The 14,240-nt window shown below is 47.4% G+C and overlaps 1 protein-coding gene across 3 annotated transcripts in view; it reads right to left on the bottom strand.

Moving 5' to 3' along the window:
- Nucleotides 1–14,240, bottom strand: part of PRKDC (protein kinase, DNA-activated, catalytic subunit) — a 524,414-nt gene that overhangs the window by 187,151 nt on the left and 323,023 nt on the right. For all 3 annotated transcript variants that reach the window (XM_033933710.1, XM_033933711.1, XM_033933712.1), the window contains one exon: nucleotides 1,944–2,095. In XM_033933710.1, the coding sequence (XP_033789601.1) occupies nucleotides 1,944–2,095 (152 nt within the window). The remainder of the gene's footprint in view (nucleotides 1–1,943; nucleotides 2,096–14,240) is intronic.

The raw sequence follows: 14,240 nt of genomic DNA, 5'->3' as shown, positions 1-14,240 counted from the left end.
TAGAATACCCCATCCAACTTCAGTTCATTACTCATATTTAAGGGGTTGGGATAAAATTACATGTTCGTTTAGACATAAATGGGAAGCTGATTTAGATTGTTCCTTTACAGATTCACAATGGGAGCATGCGTGTAAGGAAGTGCAAAAGGCCTCGACGTGTGCTTTTATCCAGGAAAATGCATATAAAGTGTTGACCAGGTGGTATTATACTCCTGAGAGGTTGCATCATCTTTTTCCTGCTGTATATAATCATTGTTGGGAGGTGTAGGAGTCAAGAGGAGAAATTTTTACATATTTTGTGGTCCTGTACTGCAATGCAACCCTTTTGGAAACTGATTGGCACCAGTTTGGCGAGATGGACAGACGGCCAGGTGGGATTTATCCTGCAAAGCTGTTTATTAGGACTGCATTCTGACAAGCCCTTTAGGTGGCAAAGTCGTTTAATTCTTTTGGATTTATCTGCAGCTAAATGTCTTATTGCATCTCATTGGAAGAAGCCTCTTGCCCCAACTTTGGAGTGGAAAAGTCAACTGCAGCATGTCATTCATTTGGAGCATGTGGCTGATAAGAGAAAAGGACATTATGAACAATTGGCAACTGATCCTGAGTCACATGAACTCCTAAATGTTTGTTTGGTGGTAAGAGGGGATGGGGGGAGGGAGAGTAGAAGTTGCTGATCTGTTTAACTATGGAGAATTTTTATTTTGCTAGTATTTTGTATTCAGACAGGGAGGTGGGAGGGTAGATGAGGGATTGAGAGCAATGGTTGCTATGGATGGGCTTTGTCCTTATTGAATACTATGGGCTAGATTCACTAACCTGCCCGATCGTGACCGATCTCGTGTCCGATCCGGGCAGGTCGGATGGATTCTGCAAGCAATAATATTCTAATGGGGGCAATCGAAGGAACGCCCCCATCCGCCGACACGGATCGCTAGTGTGCGATCCAGACATATGTGCAGACCATCTGATTTTCCTGTAGATGGTCTGCGCATGCTTTCGTGTTTGTTTTTGCTGCATTTTTTGTTTGTTCGGGTTTTTTTTTTTTTGGGGGGGGGGCCCGACTCTCCTGCTACCTACCATCAGTTGTCTTGAAGGGCGATCCCCGGCAGCAGCACTAGCCTCTTTAAAAGGCTAAAAACTCATTGGCCCTGATTCTCCTGCTCTGTCACCTTCCCTGCAGTGCAAGCCCACAGTTTTAAAGCGGGGCTGTACTGCGTAGTGCATTCCCGCTTTAAACACGCGGGCTCGCACTGCAGGGAAGGAGGCAGAGAGCAGGAGAGTTGGGGCAGCAGAGATCAGTCTGGGCAGCAGAGAGCAGGGGGAGTTTGGGGCGGCAAAGCCAGGGCTGAAAGGCAGGAGAAGGGCAGAGAGCAGGACGGTGCAAGGAGCTAAACAATGCGGCCAACATCTACTGCTCTCTTCCTCCCTCCCCCAGAGCTTCTGCAGAGTAAAGGCAGCGAGAGCGGGGCAACAGAGAGCAGGGCAGAGAACAGGGCGGCAATGGAGCTGGAGAGTGGGAAAGGACGTTTGCGATTGGTCCCCAGCAGTCACTTCTTGGGTTGATCAGCCAAGCCCAGTCGGTTTTTAAAATTTGTTTTGTGAATCGGGTCCCTGCCTACTTTGCATGCCGTTCCCCTCATTTGCATGCACGGATCGGAATCAGATCGGCAAAGAGGTAAGTGAATTGGGCCGGAGAAAAATCGGGTCGCAAACCAAATCGGTACCCGATCGGTTTGCTTTGTGAATCTCGCCCTATGTTTTATGTGTTGTTGTTCATGTTTTCAATAACCTGTTGTCTTTCGTATTTGACAAATTCTTAATCAAATTTAATGAGTAAAAAAAATAATATCAAACACGGAATTTAGTACATGAGGTCCACTGTGATCTAGAAAATGGTCTTATGGATTGTGGAAACTATGCTTTATGTTTCATGTTGCTACCTGTATGGTATAGATAAGCAATCCTTCCAACACTCCACCACTGTCTTTATAATTTCCAGGTTGTGCCTGAACACTGCTCTTTTCTCATGGAACGCATGAGTCATCAAGAACTCTAGCAATCGGTTAGCTAGGATTTCATCCTTAGCAAGCCCCTAACAAAAAACAAAAGCACATTACAATCATTTTTAGATTTTAAAAGAGCATTACAGATATTTATTTCAACTTATAAGTTGCTTGCATACCAATTTCCTCTGATATACAATAAAATGCACACATATAATAAAATATGAAAATCAAATAACATTCTTCTATCTGCCAGTAGATCAATTGGAAATCTATTCCAAATAGATTAAACAGTACAACCCCCACCCCCAACACGCTGTTCGTTGTGGAAACAGTTTGCCACCTGTAAATAGGGATGAGCAGAATTGCCACACACGCTAGCCGCTATCGCCTCCTTTGGAGCAGGAGGTAGATTTCCGGCCAGTGTGTGCGTTAAAACCACTAGCGTGGCTTTGCAAAAGGAGCCCTTGGTTTTCCAAAACAATCGCGAATGTGAACATTGATTTTTATTCGCAATTTCATCATAATCACAAGAGTTAAAAAAAAAAAAAATTCCAGGAATAATATATAAAAAGTTATATGCGATTTTTCCGTATTCATGGGTCAGCTCCGCTCCTAACCCCTGCGAATACGAAGGAAGAAGTGTACATGTAAAGTACTAGTAATATGTTACCAATAATATATTACCGTTACTACTACTTTACTTAACCTTTCCTTCAATTATTTCCTTTTATTTGACAATTATCATTCTTTCCTCTCAGATTTAGGTTTATTGTCAATGGTATATTAAATTACAATAAAAAATAAACCATAAGATGTTACTTAGTAATACAAGTATATTATTTGCTGAACTGAGGGCCTGATTCTCCAAAGTGCGTCCCGATTTTAGGCAGCTATAGGCGTCCTACAGCTGTCTAATCAGCCAATCGGGATGCACGTTTTTTTTGATTCTAGATCCTCTGTGTTCATCCCACGCTTCTTTGAACACAGTCACCGTTTTCCTCTCCACCACCTCTCTCGGGAGCGCATTCCAGGCATTCATCACCCTCTCCATAAAGCAGTTACTTACCGTAACAGGTGTTATCCAGGAACAGCAGGCAGATATTATCTACATGTGGGTGACGTCACCAAAGGAGCCCCCTAGTGGACGTTTTTGCAAGCAGACTTGCTCGAAGACCTTCAGGCATGCGCAAGTGCCCCTCCCGCCCTGCTTAGGGCATGCGTCTCCTCAGCGTGTCCTCATTATAGATAGCAAGCAAAGAAGCCAACAATGGGGAGGTGGGTGGGTTGCGAGAATATCTGCCTGCTGTCCCTGGATAACCCCTGTTACGGTAAGTAACTGTGCTTTATCCCAGGACAAGCAGGCAGCATATTCTCTACTTGTGGGTGACCTCCAAGCTAACTAGAATGGGATGGAGAGAAAGTTGGCAAATTAGGAGAACAGATGCTGCAAAACAGATTGGCCAAAGCGGCCATCACGCCTGGAGAAAGCATCCAGACAGTAATGCGAGGTGAACGTATGAACCGAGGATCAAGTGGCAGCTTTACATATTTCCTCGATGGGAGTCGAGCGGAGGAAAGCAACAGACGCCGCCATCGCTCTGACCTTGTGGCCCGTGACTCGACCCGGAAGGGAGAGACCAGCCTGAGCGTAACAGAAAGAGATACAAGCGGCCAACCAGTTAGAAATGGTCCACTTAGAAACAGAGCGACCCAAACGATTGGGATCGAAAGAGATGAACAGCTGGGGAGCAGAACGGTGAGGAGCGGTGCACTTCAAGTAGAAGGCCAACGCACGCTTACAATCAAGAGAATGCAGAGCCATCTCACCAGGGTGAGAATGGGGATTCGGAAAAAACACAGGAAGAACAATGGATTGATTGATGTGAAAATCAGAAACAATCTTGGGCAAGATTTTAGGATGGGTCCGGAGGACCACCTTATCATGATGGAAGACAGTGAAAGGTGGATCCGCAACCAACGCTTGAAGCTCACTGACCCGACGGGCAGAAGTGAGAGCAATAAGGAACACAACCTTCCAAGTAAGATACTTCAAGTGAGCCCGCGCTAGCGGCTCGAACGGGGGTTTCATCAATTGTGCAAGTACCACGTTTAGATCTCAAACCACCAGAGGAGGTTTAAGGGGCGGATGAACGTGGAAAAGTCCTTTCATGAAGCAGGAAACCACAGGATGAACAGAGATAGGCTTCCTGTCAATCGGCTGATGAAAAGCAGCAATGGCACTAAGATGGACTCGAACCGAAGAGGACCGGAGTCTAGCGCCAGATAAGTGTAACAGATAATCCAGGACAGCAGACAAGGAGGCAGACAGAGGCTCCAGCTGCCAAGTAGCACACCAGGAAGAAAAGCGGGTCCACTTCTGATGATAACATTGGCGAGTGGACTCCTTGCGAGATGCATCCAGGACATCAAGGACAGGCTGGGAGAGCTGGAACGAGGGAATTAAGTCTCGAGGAACCAAGCCGTAAGTGCAGAGACTGAATTTTGGGATGAAGCAGAGAACCCTGACTCTGCGGATGCAGAGAAGGAAAAACAGGCAGAGGAAGAAACTCCCTGGAACTGAGTTGTAACAGAAGGGAGAACCAAGCTTGTCGGGGCCACCGAGGAGCTATTAGAATCATGGTGGCATGTGAAGATTTGAGCTTGACGATAGTCCATAGAATCAGAGGGAATGGAGGGAACGCATACAGGAACTCGTTCGTCCAATCCAGAAGGAAAACATCCGCCTTGATCCTGAGAGGAGTGTAAACCCTGGAGCAGAAGTGGGGCAACAGGTGATTGAGGGGGAACACGAACAGATCGACGTCTGGAGTCCCCCAACAAGCAAACACCTGACGCAGGGTCACGGAGTGGAGGGACCACTTGTGAGGCTGCAGAAGACGGCTCAACTTGTCTGCCAGACAGTTCCACTGGCCCTGAATGTAGACAGCTCGAATGAATATGTTGCGACGGATGGCCCAATCCCAGAGCCGCATCGCCTCCTGGCACAGGGATCTGGACCCCGTGCCCCCCTGTTTGTTGATATAATACATGGCAACCTGGTTGTCCGTGCGGACCAGCACCACTCGGTCGCGAAGCAGGTGACAAAAGGCCTTCAGAGTGAGGAAAATCACTCGAAGCTCCAGAAGATTGATGTGACACAGGCGGTCAGCACTGGACCAAAGACCCTGGGTGCGCAGACCATCCAGATGAGCCCCCCAAGCATAGGTCGACGAGTCCATCATGAGGACCCGCTGCGGAGGAATAGCATGGAACAGAAAACCTCTGGAAAGATTGGAAGAGAGCATCCACCAACGGAGAGACTTCCTCAATAAAGGAGTCACAACAATGCGTCGAGATAGAGGATCCCGAACCTGGTTCCACTGAGATGCCAGACTCCATTGAGGAATACGGAGGTGAAGTCTGGCGAAAGGAGTCACGTGAACCATGGAAGCCATGTGATCTAGGACCATCATGAGCCGAGCTGGCGCTGAGTGCAGATGGGTCACCATTCGGCACAAACGGATAAGAGCCTCCTGATGAGGCCGAGGCAAGAAGGAGCGGAGACGCACCGTGTCCAGGACCACTCTGATGAACTCAAGAGACTGGGACGGGCAGCGGTGGGACTTGGAAAAGTTCACCTCGAAGCCGAGACTCTGAAGGAGCAAGATTGTCTGTTCCGTCGCTCACAGGACTTCGTTGCGAGAGGACGCCTTGATTAACCAGTCATCGGGGTAGGGAAACACCGGCAGGCCACGGAGGCGCAGGGCTGCAGCTACCACAATCAGACATTTCATGAAGACCCTCGGAGAGGCCGCCAGGCCGAAGGGAAGAACATGATACTGGAGATGGAGATCCCCCACCCAGAATCTCAAATACCGGTGAGAGGCCGGGCATATTGGAATGTGCGTGTATGCCTCCTTGAAGTCCAGAGAGCACAGCCAGTCCTCCTCGTCCAAGAGGGGATACAACGTGGAAAGGGTGAGCATTCTGAATCGTTCCTGCACCAGAAACTTGTTCAGAGCACAAAGGTCCAGAATCGGACGCAGATCCCCCGTCTTCTTGGGTACAAGAAAGTACCTGGAGTAAAATCCAGAGTTCCACTGTTCCTTGGGAACCTCCTCGACCGCACGAAGGTGAAGAAGAGCCTGAACTTCCTGGAGAAGGAAATGAAGCTGAGACTGAGCAGAAGGAAACTCTCTTGGAGGCAGGTCCGGGGATACGCGATTGAAGGGGAGGGAGTACCCCTCCTTGATGATAGACAGCACCCAACTGCCAGTGGCAAGATTTTCCCACTGGGCATAGAAATGATGGAGACGACCCCCGATGGGGAAGGGGGAATGCTCCATGAGGAAGGGAGCCCGAAGGCTCAGACTGGAATTGTCAAAAAGACAGCCCGGTCTTCGCTGGGGTCGACGGCCGAGTCTTAGGTTGATGCTGCTGCTGTGGAGGCCATTTTGAAGGAGGCCTAGAGAAAGCAGGAGTGGATTTCTGTGGATACCTCCGGAGAGGAATTTTATATTGGCAAGCCGGGGGGGGGCCTTAGGTTTAAGTTTCACCAGAGACGCAAAGGACCGCTCATGGTCCAAGAGGCGCTTCGTGGCTGCCTCGATGGACTCACCAAAGAGCTCATGACCCACACACGGGAGACTGGCCAGATGACCCTGTAGATTCGGATCCATATCCACAAGCCGGAGTCAAGTGAGGCATTGCAAAGCGATTGCAAAGGCTGTGACTCTCGAGGACAATTCAAAGGCGTCGTCAGAGGCCTGAAACATATACAGGCGGAGCTGGCAGAGGGTCTCCACGAGGAGACGAAACTCCTGACGCCGAGGCTCTGGCGGCAGCATAGACCTTTGAGGGATTAGACTTCTTCAAGGAAGACTCAACCACCAAGAATTGGTGGGAAAGCTGAGCACCCTTAAACCGGAGTAGTCCGGTAACAGGACTCCAACTTGGAGGGGATAGCAGTGACATCTGCCGAAGAACCTGATGCAATGGTAGGCGAAGGGCCTCACAAGGCATATTGTCAACTCCCAGTTCCGCCAGGTATTCCTGGGTAAAGCGGGAGTCTGACTGAAGATCCAAGTTCAGAGCTCTGACCATGTCAGAGATGAAACGAGAAAAGGAGGAGGTCCGAGAAGATGATTCATCCTCCGGAGGAGACTCCGACCAAGATCAGGGTGCAGCCGAGAAAGAGAGAGAAAGCTCCCTGGAATAGTAAGCAGGAGCCTCAGAGTCCCGTGAATGGGAGACTGAAGAGGTTCGACTAAGGCATGTAGGGGGCGTCAAAGAACGGTCCTATGTCAAATGGACCGGGGAAGAACCCGGAGTCCGAGGAAATCGCTGAGAAAGCTTCGGAGAAGACGGGGCATAGGAAAAATTCCCAACAGGTTTCGAAGTAGGCCCCTTAGAAGCCGGCAAGCTCCTCGATGGGGAACAAACACTAGAGTCCAATTCGAGGACAAGCGTGTGTGTAGACGGTCTCGAGGTCGAAGACCTGCCCCGACTGGGCGGGGAAGACAGTGGCTTTTTAGAAGAGGCAAGCCTCGCCCACGTAGCGGGGGAAACACGGGCCCCCGGCCGGAACCCCTGAAAAGATTTTCAGGAAGAATCGCTCGAGGGAACCCGACGAGTCTTGAGTGAGACGCATTGAGAAACGAGGGGACACTCAGGCTGGACAGACTGCGACTGGGTCGAGACCGAGGCCACAGGCGTCGAGGTCGGGACTAGTTGGCTCACCACTGAGAAAAGCTGTGTGGTAATGATAGCCTTAAGCATGTCCTTGAACATAGGCACCGAGACCAAAGGAAGGTGGGTCGGAAGTGCAGCAGTGCGCTCCTTCGGGGGCGACCTCGAGGAAGAGTATACCCTACGTGAGGAGGCATGCTTAGAGTGATGTCTCAAAGGCGCCGATGAAGAGGTGCTAATATGAGACTCCAAGGAAGGCTTCTTTGCCAGCACACCTTTACAAAAGGTAAATCGTGCCAAACGAACCTGATTGAATTTTTTGATTGGGTGACCAGAGAGCTGGATCGAGGACATATGCTAGATGTAATTTACTTGGATTTCAGCAAAGCCTTTGATACAGTTCCTCATAGGAGGCTGTTGAACAAACTTGAAGGGCTGAAGTTAGGACCCAAAGTGGTGAACTGGGTCAGAAACTGGCTGTCGGACAGACGCCAGAGGGTGGTGGTTAATGGAAGTTGCTCGAAGGAAGGAAAGGTGACTAGTGGAGTCCCTCAGGGTTCGGTGCTGGGGCCAATCCTGTTCAATATGTTTGTGAGTGACATTGCTGAAGGGTTAGAAGGAAAAGTGCCTTTTTGCAGATGATACCAAGATTTGTAACAGAGTAGACACCGAAGAGGGAGTGGAAAATATGAAAAAGGATCTGCAAAAGTTAGAGGAATGGTCTAATGCCTGACAACTAAAATTCAATGCAAAGAAATGCAGAGTAATGCATTTGGGGATTAATAATAGGACGGAACCGTATATGCTAGGAGGAGAGAAGCTGATATGCACGGACGGGGAGAGGGACCTTGGGGTTATAGTGTCCGAAGATCTAAAGGCGAAAAAACAGTGTGACAAGGCAGTGGCTGCTGCCAGAAGGATGCTGGGCTGTATAAAGAGAGGTGTAGTCAGTAGAAGGAAGAAGGTGTTGATGCCCCTGTACAGGTCATTGGTGAGGCTCCACTTGGAGTATTGTGTTCAGTTTTGGAGACCGTATCTGGCGAAAGATGAAAGAAGACTTGAGGCGGTCCAGAGGAGGGCGACGAAAATGATAGGAGGCTTGCGCCAGAAGACGTATGAGGAGAGATTGGAAGCCCTGAATATGTATACCCTAGAGGAAAGGAGAGACAGGGGAGATATGATTCAGACGTTCAAATACTTGAAGGGTATTAACGTAGAACAAAATCTTTTCCAGAGAAAGGAAAATGGTAAAACCAGAGGACATAATTTGAGGTTGAGGGGTGGTAGATTCAGGGGCAATGTTAGGAAATTCTACTTTACGGAGAGGGTAGTGGATGCCTGGAATGCGCTCCCGAGAGAGGTAGTGGAGAGTAAAACTGTGACTGAGTTCAAAGAAGCATGGGATGAACACAGAAGATTTAGAATCAGAAAATAATATTAAATATTGAACTAGGCCAGTTACTGGGCAGACTTGCACAGTCTGTGTCTGTGTATGGCCGTTTGGTGGAGGATGGGCAGGGGAGGGCTTCAATGGCTGGGAGGGTGTAGATGGGCTGGAGTAAGTCTTAACAGAGATTTCGGCAGTTGGAACCCAAGCACAGCACCAGATAAAGCTTTGGATTCTTGCCCAGAAATAGCTAAGAAGAAAAAAAAAAAAAAAAAAAATTTAAATTGAATCAGGTTGGGCAGACTGGATGGACCATGCGGGTCTTTATCTGCCGTCATCTACTATGTTACTATGTTACACCTGAGGAGGAAAGAGGAGACTTACCCGAGGCCGGAATAGCAGAAGAAGCCGATGGGGCCTTCAAGGTCGAGGTACCCAACGAGGGAGCTGAGGCCAAGGACTTTGAGGCCGAGGTGCCTAACAAGGGTGCCGAGGCCAAGCTCGAGGCCTGCTCCGCAGGATCCATGGAGCCAAAGAGTTGGACACCCTTAGACAAAGAGCCCATGGTTGTAGAGTCGCACAACGGGGACACGACTCAGCGCGGTGCTCTGCACCAAGGCACTCAACACACCAACGATGGGGGGTCAGTGATGGAGATAACCCGGTTACACTGAGTACAGTTTTTAAAACCTGAACGAGGCTGAGACATAAGAAGAAGTACGGCTGCGGCCCCGCGAGGCCAGGCGGCCAGAGGAAGACTGGGAACCTGGTCAAAAAATACAAACTAAACCCCCCCCTCCCCCCTCCGAAAATAATAAAGACGCGAGCACAGTGACTTAAATAAAAATAATCAAGAAAGCCGCGGTGCAAGAGGGACGAGATTGCGCGCAGCAAGGGAGCAGTGCTTCTGGCTCCGCGGAAAACATTGAACTGAGGACAAGCTGAGGAGACGCATGCCCTAGGCAGGGCGGGAGGGGCATGCCAATCGCAAGCCTGAAGGTCTTCGAGCAAGTCTGCTTGCGAAAACGTCCGCTAGAGAGCTCCGTTGATGACGTCACGTCATGTAGAGAATATGCTGCCTGCTTGTCCTGGGATAAAGTAGAATTTCCTAACATTGCTCTTGAATCTACCACCTCTCAACCTCAAATTATGTCCTCTGGTTTTACCATTTTCCTTTCTCTGGAAAAGATTTTGTTCTACGTTAACACCCTTCAAGTATTTGAACATCTGAATCATATCTCCCCTGTCCTTCCTTTCCTGTAGGGTATACATATTCAGGGCATAAGAACATAAGCAATGCCTCCACTGGGTCAGACCTGAGGTCCATCGTGCCCAGCAGCCCGCTCACATGACGGCCCAACAGGTCCAGGACCTGTGCAGTAATCCTCTATCTATACCCTTCTATCCCCTTTTTCAGCAGGAAATTGTCCTATACTTTCTTAAACCCCAGTACCGTACTCTGCCCTATTACTTCCTCTGGAAGCGCATTCCAGGTGTCCACCACACGTTGGGTAAAGAAGAACTTCCTAGCATTTGTTTTGAAACTGTCCCCTTTCAACTTTTCCAAATGCCCTCTTGTTCTTTTATTTTTTGAAAGTTTGAAGAATCTGTCCCTTTCTACTCTCTCTATGCCCTTCATGATCTTGTAAGTCTCTATCATATCCCCTCTAAGTCTCCTCTTCTCCAGGGAAAAGAGACCCAGTTTCTCCAATCTCTCAATATATGAAAGATTTTCCATCCCTTTTATCAGACGTGTCGCTCTCCTCTGAACCCTCTCGAGTAACGCCATATCCTTCTTAAGGAACGGCGACCAATGTTGGACGCAGTACTACAGATGTGGACGCACCATCGCCCGATACAACAGCAGGATAACTTCTTTCGTTCTGGTTGTAATACCCTTCTTGATTATACCTAGCATTCTATTCGCTCTCTTAGCGGCCGCTGTACACTGTGCCGTCGGCTTCATTGTCATGTCCATCATTACCCCCAAGTCCCTTTCTTGGGTACTCTAATTCAATAACATCCCTCCCATCGTATAGTTGTACCTCGGGTTTCTGCTTCCCACATGCAATACTTTACACTTCTCAACGTTGAACTTCATCTGCCATCTCGTTGCCCATTCCCCTAGTTTGTTCAAGTCCCTTTGCAATTCTTCGCAGTCTTCTCTAGTCCGAGCTCCACTAAATAGTTTGGTGTCGTCCGCAAATTTTATTATCTCACACTTCGTCCCTGTTTCTAGATCATTTATGAATATATTAAATAGCAGCAGCCCGAGCACCGAGCCCTGCGGAACACCACTCGTGACCTTCCTCCAGTCCGAGTAGTGGCCCTTCACCCCTACCCTCTGTTTCCTACCCGCTAACCAGTTTCTGATCCATCTATGTACCTCTCCGTCCACCCCATGGTTCTTCAGTTTCCAGAGCAGACGTTCATGAGGCACCTTGTCAAAGGCTTTCTGGAAATCTAGGTATATGATGTCTATGGGGTCTCCTCTGTCCATCCGTTTGTTAATTCCCTTGAAGAAGTGCAATAAGTTAGTCAGGCATGATCTCCCCCTGCAGAAACCATGTTGGCTGGTTATCAGAAGTTCGTTTCTTTCAAGATGTTCATCGATGTTTTCTTTTATCAGTGCTTCCACCATTTTCCCCCGGAACCGAGGTCAGACTCACCGGTCTGTAGTTTCCCGGTTCACCTCTTGATCCCTTTTTAAAGAGGCTTTTTAAAGAGGCTTCCAGTCTCTTTGCTATTATAGTTTTTCCTTTTTAATTAATTCTTTATTCATTTTCAAAAATACATTAAGTGTTAAATATATTCATTCATATTACCAATAAATACATCACTTACAAACAATCATTGATATATTTCATAAATTCTTATCCCTTCCCCTTTCCCATCCCTCCCTCCCATATATTCCATTATCATATAAAACATATAATAATAAACTTCCCCCCCTCCCTATACCTTAAGTTGATAAATATAAGGGAAACAAATTCAAATTAATCTTTACAATACTTTGTCAATGGTTTCCACACATCCTGAAACTTCTTAAAATATCCCCGTTGTAATGCAATAAACCTTTCCATTTTATAGATATGGCATAAAGAATTCCACCAGAAGTTGTAATTTAATCTCCTCCAATCCTTCCAATTATATGTAATTTGCTGAATGGCAACACCAGTCATTATAAGTAGTAATTTATAAGTAGTAGTTTTCCCTTTTTAAATAACATTGTGTGATATTGCTCATTGTTTTTTCGCTATCAAGAATATTTTTTCTTGGAATTGTATCTCTAAATGTTTTTTCTAAATAACCAATAAAAAAATGAAACCAAAAAGATTATAAAGTAAACAATAGAAAAATTTGCTTTAATTTGGCAATAATCCTTGCTGTTAAACTTTGTACTAATTAAAGCCACTGAATATATCTTTTCAACATCCCACTCCCCAGAAGCAGCAATAGTTTCCCAAGTCCACTTAAAGACGACTTAAGGCTTCTTTTAAAAAGCAGTGCTAAAAGGCAGCCTTAGAATGTCCTTATGTGGGTTTTTCCTGCGTGTTAAGAGACCATTTATAGTGCAGTAGTTAAAATGGTCAATTTTAAATTTTTGTATTAGTGGCCACATGCTAGTGCTAACATTGGTGTGTGGCCATTAAAAAAAAAAAAAAGATTAGTGTACAAGACCTTAACACTACAGAAAGGGCTCATGTGCCAATCACATCCTAATCAGTGCACAGCAATGTAGCTGCGCTAATTACCACATCATGCTCAATTATTATCCACAGTAAAAATTAAAATAATTTTTTTAATTCATGGTGTGTGCACACCAACATGGAACTTACTGCAGAACGCTTGGGTGCACTCCATGGTAAACCCTTTTAAGCTGCGGTAAAGCTGCAGCTTAGTAAAAGAAGCCCTTAGGGACTATACTTGCTGCCTTAACCACAGCCTCTGGAAACACATTACACAATTTGTATATCAGTTGGAAAATTGTTTTCTTGATTTTTTTTTTAATCTGCTACATTAGTTTCATGAAATATTCTCTGGTCTTAGGACTATTTCATGTGGTAAAACAACTGTCCCCTATTTAATTGTTCCATCTCACTCATGATTTTATAGATCTCTGTTACACCCCCTTTACACCACACTGAAGAACTCTTAACTGTTAAAAGATGGAATGGCAGTCCATGACACTAATCATTTTGGTTGCTCTTTTCTGTACTTTTTCTAGTTCTGCTGTATATACCGTATACAAGTATATATAAATATATATACTAGTCTTTTAGCCAGTTACATTAATGGGTGCTAGAATATATGTCTGTCTGTCTTTCTTTCTGTCTGTCTCTCTCTCTCCCTGGCCCCCTTTGTCTGTCTGGTCTTTCTGTCTCTCTCCCTGCCCCTGTGACTTTCTTCCTTTCTTTCTGTCTCCCTCCCGCTGTCTATATTTCTTTCTCCCTCCCTTCGTCTGTCTTTCTTTCTATCTGTCTCTCTCCCTGTCCCCTATGCAGCAGCAGCATTTCTCTCCCCCCCATTTCCCTGTGCAACAGCCACAGCAGCATTTGCTCCCCCTCCATTTCCCTGTGCATCAGCATTTCTCTCCCCCACCCCACTTCTCTGTGCATCATCAGCAGCAGCATTCGCTCCCCCTCCATTTCCATGTGCAGCAGCATTTCCCTCCCCCACCCCACTTCTCTGTGCATCAGCAGCATTTCCCTCCCCCCACTTCCTTGTGCAGCAGCCACAGCAGCATTCCCTCCCACTCCATTTCCCTGTGCAGCAGCATTTCCCTTCCCCCACCCCAGTTCCCTGTGCAACAGCAACAGCATTTCCCTCCCCTCACTTTCCTTTGTAGCAGCCGCAGCAGCATTCCCTCCCCTCCATTTCCCTGTGCAGCAGCATTTCCCTCCCCCCTCCCTGTTTAACAGCAGCAGTAGTATTTCCCTCCCCCTCCACTTCTCTGTGCAGCAGCAGCATTTTCCTCCCCCACTACCCTGTGCAGAAGCTGAAGCAGCATTCCCTCTCCCTCCATTTCCCTGTGCAGCAACATTTCCCTCCCCCACCCCACTTCCCTGTGCAGCAGCAGTATTTCCCTCCCTCCACTTTTTTGTGCAGTAGCAGCGGTATTTCCCTCCCCTTCCACGTCTCTGTGCATCAGCAGC

The sequence above is a fragment of the Geotrypetes seraphini genome, chromosome 2 (genome assembly GCF_902459505.1).
Source record: "Geotrypetes seraphini chromosome 2, aGeoSer1.1, whole genome shotgun sequence".
Lineage (NCBI taxonomy): Eukaryota > Metazoa > Chordata > Amphibia > Gymnophiona > Dermophiidae > Geotrypetes > Geotrypetes seraphini.
Note: the sequence above shows the minus strand (reverse complement) of the source record. Positions and strands in the feature narration are given on the sequence as shown.